This window comes from Mustela putorius, unplaced genomic scaffold (genome assembly GCF_011764305.1).
Source record: "Mustela putorius furo isolate JIRA1106 unplaced genomic scaffold, ASM1176430v1.1 tig00000421_pilon_pilon_pilon, whole genome shotgun sequence".
Lineage (NCBI taxonomy): Eukaryota > Metazoa > Chordata > Mammalia > Carnivora > Mustelidae > Mustela > Mustela putorius.
This window is the reverse complement of record NW_025421375.1, coordinates 8,241,214-8,261,714: the sequence shown is the minus strand read 5'-3', so window position 1 is coordinate 8,261,714 and position 20,501 is coordinate 8,241,214. Positions and strand designations below refer to the sequence as shown.

Sequence of the window (20,501 nt, the reverse complement as noted above, 5' to 3'; positions counted from 1 at the left end):
TAACAGCCCTAATAAAATGGCAGGGCAGCTGAGTATGAACAGCTTCTACAAGAATTCTACAAGAATCCCATGTATAGACATTATATACATTTATAAATATGTCTCAAGTGGGGAAGAAAGCCCATTTATCATTCCACATTATTACCCACTTCAAATTTTCAGACACACCATAAAGGCCGTTCTGTCCCTTGCAATCAAAGCACATTAAAAAGTGTGTTTAATTCTGTACCCATTTGCTCTCTAAGCTTCAGTACTTCAAGGACAAAAATCAAACATGTGCTAAGGTATTCTTTAAGTTAACATAGCATTATTGTAATGACAATACTATTCAAAATGACCCAGCTGCTCCAACACTGGAAGTCAAGAAAGTGGCTTTCGAATCAGTCCTTTGAAGAAGTAGAATAATGCAAAAATCACAATGGTAAGAGGCAACCCTGAGCTGGCTACTAGGGAGATTATTTTTATTGGTTTGCAAGAACTAAGCAGCATGATTAGGAATCTCATAGAATATCCTGGCCTGGTGAATATCTGAACCAGAGAGCTACTGCAAAGACCTCCACATAAACTAGATTTCCGTCCGTCATTAAAGGAGTAAGAATACTTCCAACAGCAACCAAAGGATCATAATGCAAAGATTTCTTTGAGGAAAATCCAAATTCCAACTTAATTCTATATTATCTACAAGTCATTTCTTTGTTCCCAAATATAGTTAAAAATCCTAGTTCCAGACCCCAAGGCCCGGATGAATATGTAACAGGTCCTCCCAAAAGTAGGAGGCCAGAGGCATGCAGAACGCTGTACGGAGAAGAGAAGGGAATGGAGTTTCAGGCACAATTCATGATCTTAGCAACAGTTCATGACCTGTGCTATATTTTTATTCAAATTGACTATAATCCTCTGCCACTCAGCTGATTATCCCATGATCACTGTAATTCCCTAAGCAATGGAGACTGATAAGGCAGAACCAAAATAATTCTGGGCAGATACAGAAATAAAACATGCACTAGAGCCAATGAAGGGGAAATAAAACCTTAAGAAAAGAGGTGTGTTTTTAGTTTGTTTCAAATCTTAGGATACTAGCATGAAAAAAAAGAGGGACTAAGTGACAGGTGCAATAATACTCCTTGGTATATTTAGAGTATTTCAAAAGTTATAGGAGGTGATCCTCGCAAATCTTTCATAAAGTTGGCATGGCATTAATTTTTACCTTTGTTGTACAGGTAAGGAAAATAAAATGATGGGTTAGATATCAGGCCAACGGTCACAAAACCAATAAGGGGCAGAGCTGGGGCTATAATCAGTATAGATAATACTGTTCAATTGCCTAATTTTCCAAGTTAGGACACAAGGGTCCAAAGAGACTTACATGAACTGCCCATAGTCACATATTCCAGAATTTTAAAAAACCAGGACTAGAAACTCAGGGCTCCCAATCTTTGGCCAATATTTATTTCACGACAACTATAGCTCTTGTCTCTGATCACACATGGGAATCACCTAGAGACCTTTCAAAACACTGATGGTGCCCAGGGTCCATCCCTAAGCAATTAAATCAGAGGAGAGGCCTGCAGGGCAGTACTTCTTTTTTCTATGTATACAGAGATTTCAAATACATACACGTTCCTCAGGTGATTCCAACATAAAGCTAAGACTGAGAACGATCACACTACGGTATGGCTTTTGTATGGACAACTAATACGAGTAGCCTCGACCCTTGACTTTTCCGATCATTTTTAAAATTTTCTTTCTCAGACTTACATAATAAAATGAGGAGAAAACTTGGCCTCTGGGTTGGTAATGGCTATCCACAATGACCAGGAGTGTATCCGAAACCATGGAAACCCACTCCTTCATTGAAAGGAAATTGGGCTGAACCTGCAGAGGAAGGAAAACATGAAGTGAGCGGTGACCGGGGGTCTCAGTTGGGGAAGTGTCCAGACTCTGGATTTTGGCTCAGGTCATGATCTCAGGATCCTGGGATCTACTCCAGATCATCGTGCTCAGCACTCAGCAGAGTTGGCTTGAGGATTTTCTCCCCTCCCCCTCTGCCCCTTCCCCTGCTCAATTTCTCTCTCTTTCTCAAATAAATAAGTTTAAAAAAAAAAAGAAAGAAAGAAAAAACGTAAAGTGATAATAGAAAAAAAAAGAAAAGAAAACATAAATATTATTTCTAGATCTGGGGCACAACCCCCTTCTGTATTAAAGAGTACAGTGCTATTATCAAAAAGTAACCTTCAGGGCACCTGGGTGGCTCTGTCAGTTAAGCATCTGCCTTCAGCTTGGGTCATGATCCCAGAGTCCTGGGATCACATCCCGCATTGAGCTCCCTGCTCAGTGGAGAGCCTGCCTCTCCCTCTCCCTCTGCATGCTGCTTTGCCTACTTCTGCTCTCTGTCAAATAAATAAAATCTTAAAAAAAAAAAGTAACCTTCAGCTGCCAGGACATTAGGAGGCAGATAGTTATTTAACAAATACACATCCTCGGTTTATGCCCCAACAGGAATAAGATTTACCTTTTTTTTTTTTTTAAGATTTTATTTATTTATTTGACAGAGAGAGATCACAAGTAGGCAGAGAGGCAGGCAGAGGGAGAGAGAGAGAGAGGGAAGCAGGCTCCCTGCTGAGCAGAGAGCCCGATGCGGGACTCGATCCCAGGACCCTGAGATCATGACCTGAGCCGAAGGCAGCGGCTTAACCCACTGAGCCACCCAGGCGCCCCAAGATTTACCTTTTATACAAGACAAGCAGAAGTGAGAGGATGGGGATTAGAAAACAGAGCTCTCCACAGCCACCTGTGTTTAGTGAGGATGACGTGGGGCTTTTAAAGGAGAGACGTGCAGAGAGAGAAACTCAAAATGCCTCATTTCTCTGACCTGCCATTTCACAAAGGAGGCAATAAAAAGCAGCCTACAAAATTATCAACACCATCTTTAGCATTTCTGCTTACTACCACCACAGATTTATCATTCTGAATCATTACAACATTTGCCTAGCTAATTAGGTATGAAAGCATAAATGATCTTCAGTTGGGAAAAGAAAAGGAAAGAGAATGCAAAAATCCAAAACAACAACAAAACCCAACTCACTAAAAAGAGACCTTGGTTTTAAAAATCACTCATGACCGTGGATGTCAAAAGCATCCAGGGACACCTGGGTGGCTCAGTTGGTTGAGCAGCTGCCTTCGGCTCGGGTCATGATCCCAGCGTCCTGGGATCGAGTCCCGCATTGGGCTCCTTCCTGGGCGGGGAGCCTGCTTCTCCCTCTGCCTCGGCCTGCCATTCTGTCTGCCTGTGCTCGCTCTCTCTCTGACAAATAAATAAAATCTTTAAAAAAAAAAAAAAGCATTCATTAACTCACATGGTCACCCCCAGGTGGTGCAAACAACAAAGGTCAATGCCCTGTTAAGCATCCTTGAAATTAATAGCTTGACTCAAGAAAGGCCTTCTTCCCAGGCTGTTTGGCTCTCAGTCATATGCAGATTGGAACCAAGTTTGAAAGCCTCAACGTTCATCAAATAAGGAGTGAATTTGTGCTGACAACCAAAGACAAGGCGATGAAGAACAAAAGCAGAGCTCCAGGTGGTGTGGCTTCTCCATGTTTTGTGTACTATGTGTTTTAGCACAGAACCAAAGAGTGGGGAAATAAAGAATAAGATTGCCTGGAACTCAAACTCAGAGCTAGACCCCTGGTTATCAGTGGGGCAAATTATCTGCTCGACTGCCCCAAATCAGGGATCCTAGAAAGGCACTTTTAACTTTTTAGGTCGTAGATTCTACTTAGCATGTTGTCTCTGCTAAGTACTCTATGCGTCTTTCAAGGATAGAAAACACCTTTCTCAGCATTAAAGTAAGATTGTGCATTTAAAGTTAAATTTTCTTACGGTAACTACACTTTTATCCTTCATGCAATAATTGCCTGGTCTCTTTCCCTTCCGCACAGGTTATATATGTTTGTAGCTTTTGCCACACAGCCTCTGCTCTCTGGTTTACTGGTAATGGCACCCTTTGGAGAATTCCCTCCTCCAGGACTTGAAGCTTTGGTTAAATGCTCAATGAAGCTACCCATCCAACCTACCCAAGGGGTGGGCACGAGACCCATGGGACTCTAAATCTTGAGTGACACAAGCACAGTACATGACCAGAGCAGATCCATCCCAGGGGCAGTGGTCCGTCTGCTGTGATGGTTCTCCTATCACTTCCTGTGCCTAATGCTCTTCCCCAAACCCAGTTTTAAGCTTTGCCCTCAATTCCATGGACTTCCGGATGCCCTATTTTTCTGCTTTTCTAATTTAGATGTGAGTTGGTTCCTTTGTTTGCAAACAAAAAACTCCACCATGAAAAAAGAGTACGGATGGCCCAGAAGACAAGCTGAGGGAACAGAGACAGGCTGAATGGCGTTGAAAAAAGCCTGGTTCTTGCAGCAAGAAGTCCTATGATGGTTACTATGACTGAGCACCTAGTATCCACCAGCCGTCGAGCTCTACAAATATTCATTCATTTGATCCTCAGAGCAATCCTGTCCGTTGAGTACCTCTATCCCCACTTTACAGATGGGGGAAGGGGCTTTGCAAGGGTAAGTTACCCAAAAACAGACCACAGAGCTAGCAAGTGCAAGTACTGGCATTTAAATACAGGACTCTCCTACTCCAAAGCCTATGTTTTTTAACCATTTGGCTATATTGTCTCCAGATAATGATAGCTACTAGATAATGGGGCTTAAAAGAAGAATAAATCCAAGCCTTTTTATTTTGACAGATATGAATTATCTGAAAAAGTACATTGGAAATGAACATTGGCCAGCTCGCCACATGTTTAATTAAGAAATAAATGCCTTGCAAAAACGAGTAGGCACTTTGTCATTGACATCTACAATTAAAATGCAAAGTACAATTTTTTTCAGTCAGTAAACGCTGCTTATTTATCATTTTTTGACAGCATTGTTCACTTTCAGTAAGCCTAGTTAACCTCCTAAGATTGGTTACCACTGATGTAATCACAAAAAGACAACCCCTGTTGCATAAAATTGGTACCTTCAAATGGAAATGACCACTTAACTGTGATGGAGAAAGCAAAACAGAAAAGCAGCAAGGAAGAGTGTCTGAGGAGCCCCTAGAGCTCGCCCGCCCTGTAAAGACCCATGGAGCAGTCTAACCGTGCTGCCGCAGGCATGGGCTCTAACCTCATAAATTCGGGGCCAGGCTTACAGAGGCTTCTCAGTTTTCAAACAGTGCCCAACTGGTTCAAATCACCCTTAACTCACCTCCGGAACCCCCTCCGAGTCTGAGGAAAGGCTGGCTTCGTGTTTGGATACGACCACAGCGAGGCTGCTTAAGGCTAACAGCGCGTTGCCCTTGACCACTGGGCTCTCTCTGTTCAAAAAGAAAAAAATTCCGAGAGAGGATTTGGGGGCATTAACAGGGAAAAGAGAAGGTGTTATTACACAGAAGGCAGATGAGGTCAAAACAGCACTTCCATTCCCTCAGAGCTGTAGCCCCGCACATCCGCTTGCGCCCTGATATTTTTGCCTTCTTCTGACACTGGTGTGGATTTCTTATTCTCCTCGAAGGGTATGGTCATTCATTCAGCTTTTTTATGGGGGGGGGGGGGTGCGGCGCTACAAATCTAAGCTCATGTATCTAAGTTCGTTCTTTCTAAAGTTTTTATTCCATCGTTGGATGCGGCATTTCATAAGTTGCGTCTTTCTGTTTCATCTTTGGCCAATATAAATTGTATTGATTTGCGTGGAAAAGACGAGCGGAGACAGCTGTGTGAATGAGTACAGTAGAATGCAACTGGCCTCTGGCTCTTCTCAGGCGCTGGTGTGTGGACAGCACCCTTTGCCAGCAACCTGCCATGCTGGTTACTATAATTATCATTATCCTCCCCTTCTTTTCTTTGAGATGCCAAAACAAGCAACCTTAAAAGCAGTTTGTGATATAACCTAGAGACCCTAGATAAGATTGAGAGATGGAGAGTTGCCCTCTCCTGTTATCCAAATAGTGTTTTTTTTTTTTTTTTTTTTTTTTTTTTTTATGAACAGCAACAAAATCTTTAATGTGACTTCTGGATTTAGTATCAAGAAAACTGAACCTTTTCAAATATACTTACCACCTGAAAATGAACAATTAATATTTTTCCATTATTCCAACGTGATTCTATAGAAGAAAAGTCTTCAGTGGGACACTGATGAGAGGCTCTTGGCTGGCCACCTCTGTCTGAGCACCCAAGCCCTTGGACGTTCCACTCTGTCCTGGTTGGGGGGTTCCCATAACTACAGAGATTGTTTCCCAAAAGCTGGATTTGAGACCTGAACATGAATCTGTGTGTACATGCTAGAATGACTCCCGCTCACCCCAGTACAAGAACAGGACAGATCTGTGGAGTGAGGAGACTTCCAGCTCTGCTCCCCATGCAGGCCGAGGACCTCCAGTCCCAGGCCACAATGACCACAGAACCTGTGAGTTATGGGTATTCAAAGGTGAGTACGCACACACGTTCTTGCATTTTTGTTTCCACTGGGTAAGAACAGGATTCAGGACTTGCCATGATCAAGTTCCTCCATTTACCTATCCATGGAATCCCTCCCGCCTTCTCCCGCTCCGCCTTGGGGTGGTTAAACTCAGTGAAGGCTTCCTTTGCGCACTTGCTCATTCTGTTCGCTCCTGCTTAATTCGTTCCTCCGCAAGGCTTGTCATAATTTGATAACACAACAATGTTTATATTGAGGGATGAGGTGAGGAGAGAAACTAGGAGGAAGACCTGAAGGTTAAGCAGATGCCTTCAACCTAGGTTTTGCTAGACTTCTGCAAAGAGAATCACTGGGATATGGATAATAATAATAATTTAAAAAAAAACCACCAGGAAGCTGGACAAGGTCTGTGCACTCCAAGGTGCCTAAGCCATAACATCACTTAACAAAACCAAAATTAAATCTTCTATTTCTAATATGATCTCTTTCCTTTAGCTGAGAATATCCTGAAGCCTGTCCTGCTACAAAACAGCCATCGATCCCTAAAGTTATAGTGAAAAAAGAAAGAAAAAAAAAGTTTCAGGGACGCCTGGGTGGCTCAGTTGGTTAGGCAGCTGCCTTCGGCTCAGGTCATGATCCCAGCGTCCTGGGATCGAGTCCCACATTGGGCTCCTTGCATGGCGGGGAGCCTGCTTCTCCCTCTGCCTCTGCCTGCCATTCTGTCTGCCTGTGCTTGTTCTCTCCCTCTCTCTCTCTCTGATAAATAAATAAAATCTTTAAAAAAAAAAAAAGTTTCAAATTCTGAGTGATCTCACAATTTGATCCCTGGTTTTTATTATCCTATAGAAAAACTCAGATGGTCACCAGAAACTGGGTGTCAAATCATTTAAAACAAGGATATTAGGGGTGCCTGGGTGGCTGAGGTTATGATCCCAGGATCCTGGGATGGGGTCCCACATCTGGATCCCTGCTCAGCGGGGAGCCTGCTTCTCCCTTTGCCTGCCACTCCCCCTGCTTATGCTTGTTCTTTCCCTCCATCTCTCTCTCTCTCTGTGTGCCAAATAAATAAATAAATACTTATAAAAAAAATCCAAGGATATGAGACAAGATGACATGAAAAGTCCTTCTGTAACCCTGAAATTCCAGAAGAACATTTAGCCTCCATTTCAAAACAGAGCCCTCAAATGATTTTGTTTCAGAAGTTCCACTGGTCTCGACATCCCCAACATGCATTGTTCTTGTAAAATGGAAAAAAATGTATTCAAAGCCACTAGGGATTAGACCTTTGCTTGAAGACTAACTGCATTATTTGGACATTAATCTTTGAATAGAAAAAAAGTATATCACAGTCCATGCAGTGAATGCTCAGGCCAAGCTACACACTTCACAAGGGTGCTGTGCACAGCCTTTGGTCAACTTGGCCTTCCCTGCATGCCCAGCACGGTGACTTATGAAGGGGAGACACTCGATACATACTTAGTGAAAAAATTCACGGAGGAGCTGGCCAGGTGAAAATCTACAACTGGGTTCAGCAAAAGCTCATCAGCTTGTGGATCAAATAACTATCCCCTACCGGTCAGGCAGTGGTAACTAATTTGCATAATAACATGTCAGCATCAGTACAGTATTTATCTAGGCAACACCACTAGCATTTTAATTAAACTGTCCTTTGGAACAAACTGATGCCATTAACCTAATTAAAAAGCACAGGGAAGGATGAGCTACAAGAATGCTTTCTTAGGGACGAAGTATTACATTATATATTAGTAAAGTGAACCCGTCCTTTGGGGATTTTCATCTTTGGGTTCAGATCTATTTCATTAATAATAATGAAAATAAACTTATATCAATCACTGGGGTTTATCTGTGTTCTGATTCTCCCTGAGCCCTATCCTTGATGGTTTAAAACTGCTCTTAAATGAGCAAATCAGTCTAATCCTGTGACTGCATTTAACTTGCAGCTCAGAACAAAGTGAGTCTTACAATGGTCCAAACCAGCCTGTGGCAGCCATGATCTAAGAAAGGGAAGGCTAAGCTGGCAGCAGGTGGTGGTAGGGTCCTCCCATGGTTGGAGGAAGCCAGTGGGAAAAAGTAAAGAGAGGGCAACAGAGTAATTTTTTTCCTCCTGAACTATCATTAATCTCTCAGACTCCGAACCTCGCTTGCTGTCATACCTACTATTGTCAGCATTGCTTTAATAAGATAAGGTCTATAAAATACTTTGAAATCTTTGATGAAAAGGTTTAGCACCATGAAAACATGAATTATTTTTATTCCCTACCACTGAGAATGTGAACACACTCTTCCTAGGTATTAGTCATGAAACGATGCTTTGCAAATCTGAAGATTAAAATCTTGTTGAAATAAAATTTTAGAATGGAAAATGCAAAAGCTACTAGAGAGGCAAAAATTATAGTCTAATAGAAAGCTGCTAGATTCTTCAACATTTACGGTTTTTGCTGCAAATGTCAGAGCACTCTTTTTAACAGGATGTAAGTAGGCTACATAATGGAACAAACTACTATAGGTAAAGGTCAAAGACAGCCCCTGACCCAGCACCCCCTCCCTTCCATATGCAGCTGAGGGCTCCCCCACTGTGTCTGCAATTCACCAAACTGGATAAGCAGACACAAATGAGTCCCTAGCGAAGCCTCTCTGTACTTTAGTTTTCACTTTGTCAACAGATATGTCAACAGATATTTCCCAGTGCCTCCCACAGAACTGAGTGCAAGGGAGGATTACCACTTCTATCTCCCTTTATTCAGAAGACATGAGGCCGAATAGTGATCATGTACTGCGATCAGACTTCACCATTACGTGCCTGCTTAAGAAATTACTGGTAGAGGGGCACCTGGGTGGCTCAGTGGGTTAAAGCCTCTGTCTTTGGCTCAGATCATGGTCCCAGGGTCCTGGGATCGAGCCCCACATCGGGCTCTCTGCTCAGCAGGGAGCCTGCTTCTTCCTCTCTCTCTGCCTGCCTCTCTGCCTACTTGTGATCTCTGCCTGTCAAATAAATAAATAAAATCTTTAAAAAAAAAAAAAAAAAAAAAAAAAAAAAAAAAAAAAGAAATTACTGGTAGAAAGCGAACTCTCAGGTAGATCATGTTCTTTGTTTTTGTTTTTACCCTAGAGGAAAACCTATTTAGCCACAGAAGGCTCTGGGACACGATAGGGATAAGCTATACTACAATTAAATATGTCTAGATAATGCGGACACATGAAATCCTCCAGGTCAAAGGTCAATCCACGTCATTTGGTGGATAAGAATAAAGGAAGTCCTACAGAAAGGGCAGCAGCTAAAGGTGACAGTGGAAGGGAGAAGCGGTGGTAACTGACACGTAACTTACTGCCAGAAACAATTACTCAGCTTGTTAGCAAAGGAACCTGAAGAGATTGTTCCAGCAAGTTCATTAGGGTGTAATTTTCTGTTGAGAGTTGGCTTAAGATAAATAAAAAGCCTCAAGGTGGTAATACTTGTTATTTTTGTTAAAATAACCATAAGGTCATGATTGAAACTGCCATTTTCATGAGTCTTCATGCTCGTTTTAGGTATTTAAAAATTCAATTTTTAGATATCCTGGACGCAGGAACACAAAGGGAATGAAAGGAGGTAGTACTCTGATTTATTTCCTGGCTCACAGTTGAGATTTAATAACCTATTTGCAGAACCCACATAATTCACATTAGCAAGAATTTCTCCTTCCCTCAGCAGCCCCCACCCCCGCCCCAAACCAAGTGAGAATCCTTTAAATCTAAGTCAAAGCACGGGGCACTGTTAGGTGTACAACAAGGGCACGACCTCAGAGACTCTTGATGTCAAAGTCATGTTTGTATTGATTCCTGCATATTCTCACAAAAAATACATGAACTTAAGAATTAACAGAAGAAAGGATAACAACTGATTTATAAAAAAAAGAAAAGAAAAAATCCTTTAAAATTCTTAAAGTTAGGACATACCCTAAAGGGAGAAATGGTATGCACCTGCCAGGAAAAAAAAAAAAATGTTTAAACAAAATTTTTGGTAAGAGAATCTTACTTGGCCACCGCCTTGGTGATCTCCTCCGTCAACATGTCTCGGACCCTGCAATAAAGATTGAAATTAGGTGCAGTTATTTATGTTGGAGTAAGAACCCAATCTTTTTGCTTACCTGTGGCAATAGCTCCAAATCCTAAAACGACATATGTGGAACTTTAGTGTAAGGTGAAAAAACTGCAATGGAGGCTTTCCTTCAAGGACTTTCCCCCTGCCTGTTTCTTAGGTCACTTACTGGAGGCAGGAAAGAAGGTGACGGTAACCAAGGAGCGACATGCAGGCAGCATCACGATGGTGTCACCTCTTAAACTGAGCGGTGGCTGTACAGGTGTCCCTTATGTTTTATTCTGCTATGGGCTGAAAGTTTGTGTTCCCCCCCAAACTCATATGTTACAATCTCCACACCCCATGTAGAGCGTTTGGAGGTGAGGCCTTGGGGAGGTCGTGAGGGTAGGGAGCTCGTGAGGGGATGAGCGCCCTTGTTCAGAAGAAACACAGTGGTTGCTCTCTTTCCTCTGAAAATACAGGGAGAAGGCAGCCACTCGCAAACCAGGAAGCAGGCCCTCCCCAGCACAAATCTTCCGGTACCTCGATCTGCATTTTCCAGCCTCCAGAACCATGAGAAATATCTGTTATTTAAGTCATCCATCCAGTCTATGGTACAGCAGTCTAAACTAAGTCTAAACTAAGACATTCTCTCGTTTTTGGCAGAAGAGCTCACTAAAATAGCAATTTACTATGTCCAAATTGTAGCTAATGGAATCATCACTACAGAAAATAAAATTAAAATGGTTCTAAAATCACTCTGGAGCTGAAAAAAAATAATTACACATGTGGATTGGAAGACGATGTACTCAATTCAAATATTCACAAGATAAAATCTCTTTTCACCATAAAAGCCTTGAGATCAAGAACAACCATGGACTGCCATATTTACATTTTGAAGAAGCAATCGTAAGTATTTTCACTATACACCTTAAGTTTCTTAAGTTCAAACTTTTTATAAACATAAAATTTTGCAAATGTTATAGCTGCATTATTTTCACTAGAAATATTTTTAAAATCTTAGCTATCTGCAGTGTCTGAGAATGACTTGATCTTCACAGCCAAGTTTTTGAAACAGCTGCAAACACTGTTCCTACAGACTATAATCCTGCATTCTATAAACTATTTGACAATAAATTTCTCTAAAATATATTGTCCTAGGGAGCACCTGGGTAACTCAGTCAGTTAAGTGGCTAGCTTCAGCTCAGGTCATGATCTCAGGTTCCTGGGATCAAGGCCCATGTCCGGGTCATTGCTCAGCAGGGAGTCTGCTTCTCCTTTTCCCTCTATGTACTCTCTCTCTCTCTGTCAAATAAATAAATATTTTTATAAAATAAAATTAAATTAGAATATATTGTCCTATCTCAGTCTTCCTAAATGGAGTATGCTGCATTCAGTGTGGGTTTTTTTTTTTACTGGTCAGTGGGGAATTTTTACAAATGATGACCTGCCTATAGTTCTATGCTAGGCCAAACCTTCAACTAGGCCCACCTCTTACTGCCTGCTCTGTCTGCTGCACCAACTGTTCCTTCACTACTTGTATAACTCTCCTTAGCAGGTGAACATACTATAATACCTACCATCTTCAAGGAAGAAAACACTCTCCAGTGACTGCCCCATTTTGCTACTTCTCATACATTAGAACTTATTTAAGATAGTTCATCTCCTTCCACTCTTTTTAGACCCTTCTATAATCTGGCTTTTGTCCCCACAGCTCCACTAAAACAGCTCCTATAATGGCTGCCAAGCACTTTCAAGAGACCAAGTCTTTCCTAGTTCTCAGTCTCTACCTTTTGCTGCCTCACAGCAACCCTGGACACAACTGGTTTTTCCTTTCTCGAAACACTTTCTTTCCTTGGTTTCAGATTCCATTCTCTCTTGGTTTTCTTCCCACATCACTGACTCACTACTTTCCCTTCATCTGCCCCGTATCTAAATGTTGAACTGCTCTGGAGCTCTGTCCTCTGACCTTTTCTCTATCTTTACTTATGCCTTAGACAATCTCATCCAGAATCATGGTTTTAAATGCAGCTGACATGTTGATAATACCCAAATTTATATTTTTAGCCCTGATCTCATCCCCAAACCCTAGACTCACATGGGCAATGACCTACCTGATATCTCCAAATTGGAGGTCTAACTAGCAAGACCCAAATCTGATTCCTACCCCACGGAGACCTGCTTTTCTACTGTCTTCCCCATCTTAGTGAACGGGAAGTTCATACTTTAAGTTATTCACTGTCAAAATCTCAAGATGCCCATCTTTCTGTCACTTTCTTCATTCCATCTCTCCTTAGGTATTTTGGAGATACACAACCAATACACGACCCCCACCAAATGATCATTTTAGAAGATGAACCTCAAACTATATGTAAAAGAGAATCACAAAGAGGAAGTGAAATCCAAATCCTTAACCTCTAATCTTGAATTCGATGTCCTAATGTTTTAAACTGTGTCGCCATTTTGAAAGTTCATCTAGGAAATGTAACTTAGAATAGAATTGCTTAAACATACACACAGGCACATACAGCTTCTGCTTTTCTACAAATGCCAATTATCAGTAAACCAAAACCTAAACTTCAGTAAGCTTTGAATAGATTCTTAGATTCAAGAAACCTGGCCGCTGCAGGTAAAGCAATTTAGATTCTAGGCACTTTACCTAGATTTAGGTTGCTGCCACATTAATCTGACAAGGTATTCTTCCTAACCCATGTAACAATTTAAATTGCTTTTAATGTGCCAGCACTTACACATTTCTAGCTAATATAGTGGGAATTCACTTGGGGATGTCTGCCAAAGAAATTAAAACCCTGACACCTTAAAGTTGCTCCTAATAATGAAAATGTCTTGGGGAAAGTGGGGGGAGCGTGGGAGTAGAAGAGCATTCCTTGATGACATGGGAGATGTTAGGAAGACAATGAATTGAGTGGGAAAACAGAATTTTTCCTCTGAAAGCATATGGAATAATCAGTTACAGGGAATTAAAAAAAAAAAAAAGGGAAAAGCAACCCATTTTCATGCTGCTTTAGAAGGCCATTTTAAAAATAATTAAAACCTATGAATAAAGCTCTACTTGTTAGAGTTGGAAAATCCACCTATCAGATCTTCAGTCTCTTCACCTTCCAGCCTGTATATAAGTTAAAATTCCCCACACAAGCTTTTAAACAGTGCCCCTCCCCCCCGCCCCACCCCACATTGGTTGTTTCCCATGAGGAACGATGAGCAGCAGAAAGCCATCCCCTTACCAGAGCCAGGCGGTGCCTTTTTTGTACTGCACCTCCTCGGGGCCTTCCTTCCCATGTTTCAGCTGCAAGTCCAACTCTCCGGTCCTGCCCTGCAGGACACACAGCATAGATCAGCGTGCAAACTCTATGGCAGAAACGACCTTAACAGTTCTTTGTAAACACTGATCACTGATGTAACAGCCTTCCCCCACTGGCCTCCAGTGTTCGTAATAAAATGTCAGATTATTAAAAAAGAACATGGGAGGAGAGGTAAGTACATCACCATGCAGGTATTTCAACACTCATCAGAGAAGTTTATCCTGGAGCGGCTGCAGATTTGGGGAACTGACTGCACAGCCCTTCATTATGGGACAGCGCATTAAAAGCAGATTTGAGGGGTGCCTGGGAGGCTTAGTAGGTTAAAGCCTCTGCCTTCGGCTCAGGTCATGATCTCAGGGTCCTGGGATTGAGCCCCACATCGGGCTCTCTGCACAGCGGGGAGCCTGCTTCCTCCTCTCTCTCTCTGCCTGCCTCTCTGCCTACTTGTGCTCTCTGTCTGTCAAATAAATAAATAAAATTTTAAAAAAAAAAATTTTTAAAAAGATTTGAATTCCATAGGTCCCATTAAAAACAAACAAATAAACAAAAAACAAACAAAAAACCTTTATCATAATGATCTGCCTCTGTCAGCAGCTGATAATTTTAATGGACACTAAACCAAGATTGGGGTCTGGGCACCAGTACTGTAACAGAATGGGAGAAAATGAGGATACTCATGTAACACTTAAGATTCGGGTCATATATAACCAAAGTTATTCTCAAACTTCTGTACATGACATTTTTATTTCATGAGTTTATTAAAGTGGTACCACACTTTTCAACTACTATACACAATAAAACTATAACTACTATCACCCCTTTAAGACTTACTAAAAGCTTCAGATATTTCTTTTCCGCTCTATTTTTTTACCCTCAGGATTATTTTGATCAGCTCCTTTGCCCTCTAGTCTAGCAGAAATTACATTTTTTAAATGTACTTAAAATACTGGTTTGGGGGTGCCTGGGTGTCTCGGTTAAGTGTCCAACTGTTGATTTCAGCTCAGGTCATCTTCTCAGAATCCTGGGATCAAATCCCGCATCGGGCTCCCAGCTCAGTGGGGAGTCTGCTTCTTCCTCTTGCTCTGCACCCCCATCCCACTCATTTGCTCTTTCTCGAATGGATAAATAAAATCATGAAAGAAAAAGGCAGTGAGGGAGGGAGGAAGGAAAGAAGGAAGAAAAATACTTGTTTATTGATGAGCGCTACACTAGACAAGAACTCACCATGTACTGTGCTACTGAGTGACATCACGCCACTTTCACAAGTGGTTGTGCAGCTTATGTTCTCACTAACCGTGAAAATAAAAGTTCTAGCTACTCCACTTTCTCACCAACATTTGGAGTTGTCAGGCTATGAATTTTAACTATTCTGGCAAGTGCGAAACAGTGTTTATTATGGTTTGAATTTTCATTTCACTGTTTATCGATGAGATTGAAAATCTTTTCAAATGTTTATTGACTTAGATTTTCTACTGTGTCCATTTTTTTTCTTTTTTAAAGATTTATTTGAGAGAGAGAGAGAGAGACAGCATATGTGCCAAGAGGAGGAGCAGAGGGAGAGGAAGAAAGAAAAGCAGACTCTGCGCTGAGCACACAGCCTGACACTCAATCCCACACCCTGAGACCGCAACCTCAGCTGAAATGAGTCTGACACTCAACCCACTGTGCCACCCAGGTGCCCCCATGTGTCCATTTTTCTATTGGTTGTCTTTCTCTTACTGATTTTAGAGTTCTAAGGTATGGGAGCGCCTGGCTGGCTCAGTCAGTAGAGCGTGCGCTATCTCAGGGTTGTGAGTTCAAGCCCCATGCTGGGTGTGGAGCTTACTTAAAAAATAATAATAAGATAAAGTGAAAAGTAAAGTCCCAATGTATGTTCCACAGAAGAACAGTATATCTCCATATAAACTGTAGAGAGGGAAGCAATACAGCTTGCGGGGGCGGGGAAGGATGTGGGCTCTGGAATTAGAATGCCCTGATCTCAGGCCATTTCCACTTACTTGCTGTGTAAATTCAGCCAAGTGACTTCATCTCTCTACACGTCAATTTCCTCATTTGTAAAATGTAGCTAACAGCTAGCTCATGCCATTAGAGCACCACACGAAATCATGTGGGAAAATACCTGTTCAGTATGGTGGCTGCTAACACATAGCTACCATACCAGGTCTACTGGTAACAACAACAACAAAAATCCCACCTCCCTTTATTATCTTCTTAGGAAATGATCTCTCATGAATATATATAAACTCTCAGCTTGCACCAGCCTGTGAGCCCACTGAAGGCAAAGACCGTCGATCCGTCTAAGAGGTCCTTGTACTTGAGCACAACTTCCAGCCCTCAGTGCCCTGGGGCCGACCAGCTCAGACACTCGAGATCTGATGGGCATCCTCTTCACACCCTTTATCATTTCCATTTACTTTACTCATCTCCGTGTTTCAAAGATAGAATCCTGGCCCTTTCATTCTCCCCTCTGTCTCCCAGAGCAAGTATCAGAGGTGAACAAATAGGAAAAACATTAATATTAATACTTATTAATACTGATACTGACCTCCCAGAGGGAGGGTTACTATAACTAGAAAATGGTATTTTGTGCCTATCCCTGTTATTTACGCTTCTTAAATTAGCCCCTTTACTCCTAGGAACACTTAGTTGCCTAATGTTTTTCCAAACAGGAAAAGCAGGAGGACATGAAAACGTTCAAAATCTGCTTAGAAATAAACCAAAAAAACAAAAGAGCTCAGTATATGTGCAGCCTATTGAGAAGGCCTACGTTTCTACTCTCTTCTAGAGCTATAACCTAGTATATCCATAGACATAACTAAGTATATTTCTTATTTCTTCTTCCAAAGTCTCTCGCTCCTCTCAATCCTCCCTTCTGGAACATCTCTCTCCCCCTTTCCACCCAGTCTGTGTGATGCTGTGTATTCAGACCCACTTTGCCCCTGGAGTCTCTGGGTGTAGGTCATAGCGGGCCCCATCTCTGTCACTTCGGCTTCTGGGGTTAAGGGTGCAGACGTTAAGAATGAACAACTCCTACCAGGGGTCAGAGAGAAATAAACTGGGGGTTGCAATTCCTGACCCTGGTTTTGATTTCAAATTATTTGATAGCCAACTGACCCACTCAGGAAGCAAATGTCTGCAGTCAACCTGATCTCTAAGTCCTCTCTCCAGGTTGAGGTCATATGCACAAGAGCCCTTTCCACAAAGGCTGGAGATGTTAACCAGGTCAGCATCCCACACGGGCACCAAGGCAAAGATGGCTGGAGAGGCCTCCTTATCAAAATAGCCTCTGAACTATCAATCCAATGTATCTATTGCATTTTCAATTTTAATGGGAAGAAGGCCAAAGACCTCCCCATGTCAACCACATTGATACGCTTAAAATTCAAATTCCAATGTTCTTGTGGGCAAATCAGGTAAGGCTGGAAGCAGATGCCCAATCTAAACCCACTGGTGCTGCTCAGATCTCAGATTTACTCACATCATAATCAACCTCCAGGAAATAATATGAAGTGTATCTTTCAACATGTCTCCTAGGCTTAACTGAATAAAACATGCCTCCTCTAAACGATCCTCTGGTTCAATGCTACAAAATATGTCTAGCACCATAGGGAAGTGACTGTAACTCTTGTCTAGAAGAAGGATCCTCCAGAAATTCTGGATATAGACAAGGAGTCTGGCAGTTGCTCTAATTCTCTTAAGATACCATAAATTCAGTTTAAGTGGCTGGGCTCATTTAAAAAAAAACTCAAAACAATTAAAATGCATCAGTGTGCTTTCAAATAATAGTGATTCCCTAAAAGCTTTCCTGTACTTTTAAATGATAGCAAAAACCTTAGAGTCTACAATTTGAGTTTCATTTCTATTGTCAACAATTCTCAGCGGAACTGAGAGATCCAAAGTAAAAAGTGTTATAAATGATAAATAAGCAAAGAGGCACACTAGTACCTACAACAGCAGAAAGGCAGAATAATTGACCTGCATTACTAAAAATACTCAGCTGGCTGAGTAAACCAATTTGCATGATTTGTTGTTATGACTAACGACAGTGCCAGGGAAAGTGCATGCTGCAAGGCTGAGGCTCTGGGGACAGACAAATCCAGGGGAAGTTCCAGCTCCTTTCCCTAGAGCCCGACAGTTGTGACTGTTGGGTTTTGCACCGCTGTTTTACTTTCCTAGCTAACTCTGCTTTTTCGTCTGGAAGCCCATTATACGTGGGGTTAACATCTCACTTCAAAGGGTTACTATGAAGATTCATTGAAATAATACATGCTAAGTGTTGGGCACACACTAGTTGCTCAATAAACAGTATCCCTTATTATAAAAAATAACTGTGGAGGTGGGTTTTTTTTTTAAATCAATGGCAAGTCATCTGCATGAGTTTTACCTCCATCCTGTTCGATCTAGCCTTCCTTATGCTAAGAGCTAAATAAAATTCTCAGTTCATGCTGCAGCAGGAGTTATTCTAAAGCCTCAAAGATGTTGCATTAAAATTGCTGGTGGCCGTGTCAGTCTCCCACACTGGGCTGGAAGCACCCAGAGAGGAAGGAGAGTTTCAGTCTCCTTCGTATCCCACACACCTGGCACAGACCTGGCCAGTGAAAGGGGGTCTATACGTGTTTGCTGAAGGAAAGCCTTGGAAAATCACATCGAGGCAAACAGATGTGAGAAAAAGAGCATACTCTGATCTCACTCTTCTTGAATTAAAAACCTTAACTGGTTACGGGTATGTTTATGTAATACACATTCCTTCACTCATGGACCTGCTCAAAACCAAGTGCCCAGATGCCACCTGGAGCAAAAATGTGTGGAAGCTAAGCCAAAGGGAACGAGGGTTCTAAAAGGACATCCTCCAAATGTGAATTCCAGTGCAGTTTGGGGAACCATCTAGAACGCTAGTGTGGTTGACAGTCTATGTTAAAATGACCTTGGACAGCTTGGTAAACACGGGAGTTCCTGGTCCCCGACTCAGTTCTAATGAGTCAGAAACTCTGAAGATGTCACATGGCTTAAAAACCCTAGACTCAATAAAATACACTGCAGCAACGTTTCAGGACGAGAACACCAATGCTAAGATGCCCAGTCATTTCTCCCAAACGCACCGCCCCCCGATCTTTTAGGACAGCTATTACCTTTAACCCTAATACCACACTTCCTGAGACTCCATGAAAATCCTATTCTGGGTCATAAATTACTTAAGTACCATCAGATTTTTTTTCTATCATCCTTAAAAATGAATTTTATGCTTCAAACAAAGGTTGGTTAGTCATTTCCTCATATTGTTAACTGTTTGTAAATTTCCATACCGATCACAAATTTTCTAATATCAAAATCCACAAACCACAACTTTTAGTATTATTGGTCTAAATCAAGTCAAATGGAGTATAATTCATTTATTTAGGGAGTACCTACTATGTTTTAGACACTATGCCACGTTCTAGAGGGACAACAGGGAAGAAAACACAGCTCTTGGCTTTAAGGAGCAGAGACAGCCAAAGGGCCCCAGAGAAATATCTAAGGTGATAAGGACTTCAAAAAGGGAAGCATGGGGGATGCTCAACAGGCTCGGTCAGCAGAGGGCATGACTCCTGATCTCGGGGTTGGGGATTCCAGGCCCACGTTGGGTGTAAAGATTACTAAGTAAATAAATAAATAGATAGATAGATGAATACACCATTAAAAAAAGGGAATGGGGAAGGAGGTATTCTAAGAAAGCACAACAGAGGGGCATATGATTCAGTTTCGGGGGGTGGGCCCCACAGGTAAGTGCCTTCACAGATAAAATTTAAAAACAAAACAAAGGGCGCCTGGGTGGCTCAGTGGGTTAAGCTGCTGCCTTCGGCTCAGGTCATGATCTCAGGGTCCTGGGATCGAGTCCCGCATCGGGCTCTCTTCTCAGCAGGGAGCCTGCTTCCTCCTCTCTCTCTCTCTCTACCTTCCTCTCTGCCTGCTTGTAATCTCTCTCTGTCAAATAAATAAATAAAATCTTAAAAAAAAAAATAAAAACAAAACAAAACAAAAATTTAAAAACCAGCAGGAATTAGGTGGGTGATACAAACGGCAGTATCTAGAGCAGAAGGAAAGGTGTGTAAAAGTCAAGAGGTTAGGGAAGACATGCTGAGTTTGGACAACAAAGAGGTTTAGCCAAGACTGAAACATACAGTTCCTGAGAGGGTTAAGAGATAATGGGCGCCTGGGTGGCTCAGTGGGTTAAGCCTCTGCCTTCGGCTCAGGTCATGATCTCAGGGTCCTGGGATTGAGTCCCACATCGGGCTCTCTGCTTGGCAGGGAGCCTGCTTCCCTCTCTCTCTCTTTCTTCCTGCCTCTCTGCCTGCTTTTGGTCTCTCTCTGTCAAATAAATAAATAAAATATAAAAAAAATAATAAAAAACTTTATAAGAGATAATAAGGCTGGAGCTGTAAACAAGGACAGCCCGGGAGGTACACAGGCAGACAGGAAGCTCAGTCTGGGATGTGTGTACGTCAAGGCGCTGTGGGACGGCAACAGAGGACACCTGGGACATTTAGGAGGTCTCAGAAAGCAGCAGGGTGTAGAAGAGGAGCACCTCAGATGGGGCTCGGGGCTGGCCAGAGATGGAGAACATCAAGGTTGAAAATGTAAGTGCAGTTATGTGTG

At 42.1% G+C, this 20,501-nt stretch overlaps 1 protein-coding gene across 3 annotated transcripts in view; it reads right to left on the bottom strand.

The window, feature by feature from the left end:
- FOCAD (focadhesin) overlaps positions 1-20,501 on the bottom strand; it is a 302,554-nt gene that overhangs the window by 58,453 nt on the left and 223,600 nt on the right. For all 3 annotated transcript variants that reach the window (XM_004761826.3, XM_045079668.1, XM_013061093.2), the window contains 4 exons: positions 13,791-13,879; positions 10,504-10,548; positions 5,259-5,367; positions 1,759-1,875 (listed from right to left, as the gene is read on the bottom strand). In XM_004761826.3, coding sequence (XP_004761883.1) covers positions 1,759-1,875; positions 5,259-5,367; positions 10,504-10,548; positions 13,791-13,879 — 360 coding nt within the window. The remainder of the gene's footprint in view (positions 1-1,758; positions 1,876-5,258; positions 5,368-10,503; positions 10,549-13,790; positions 13,880-20,501) is intronic.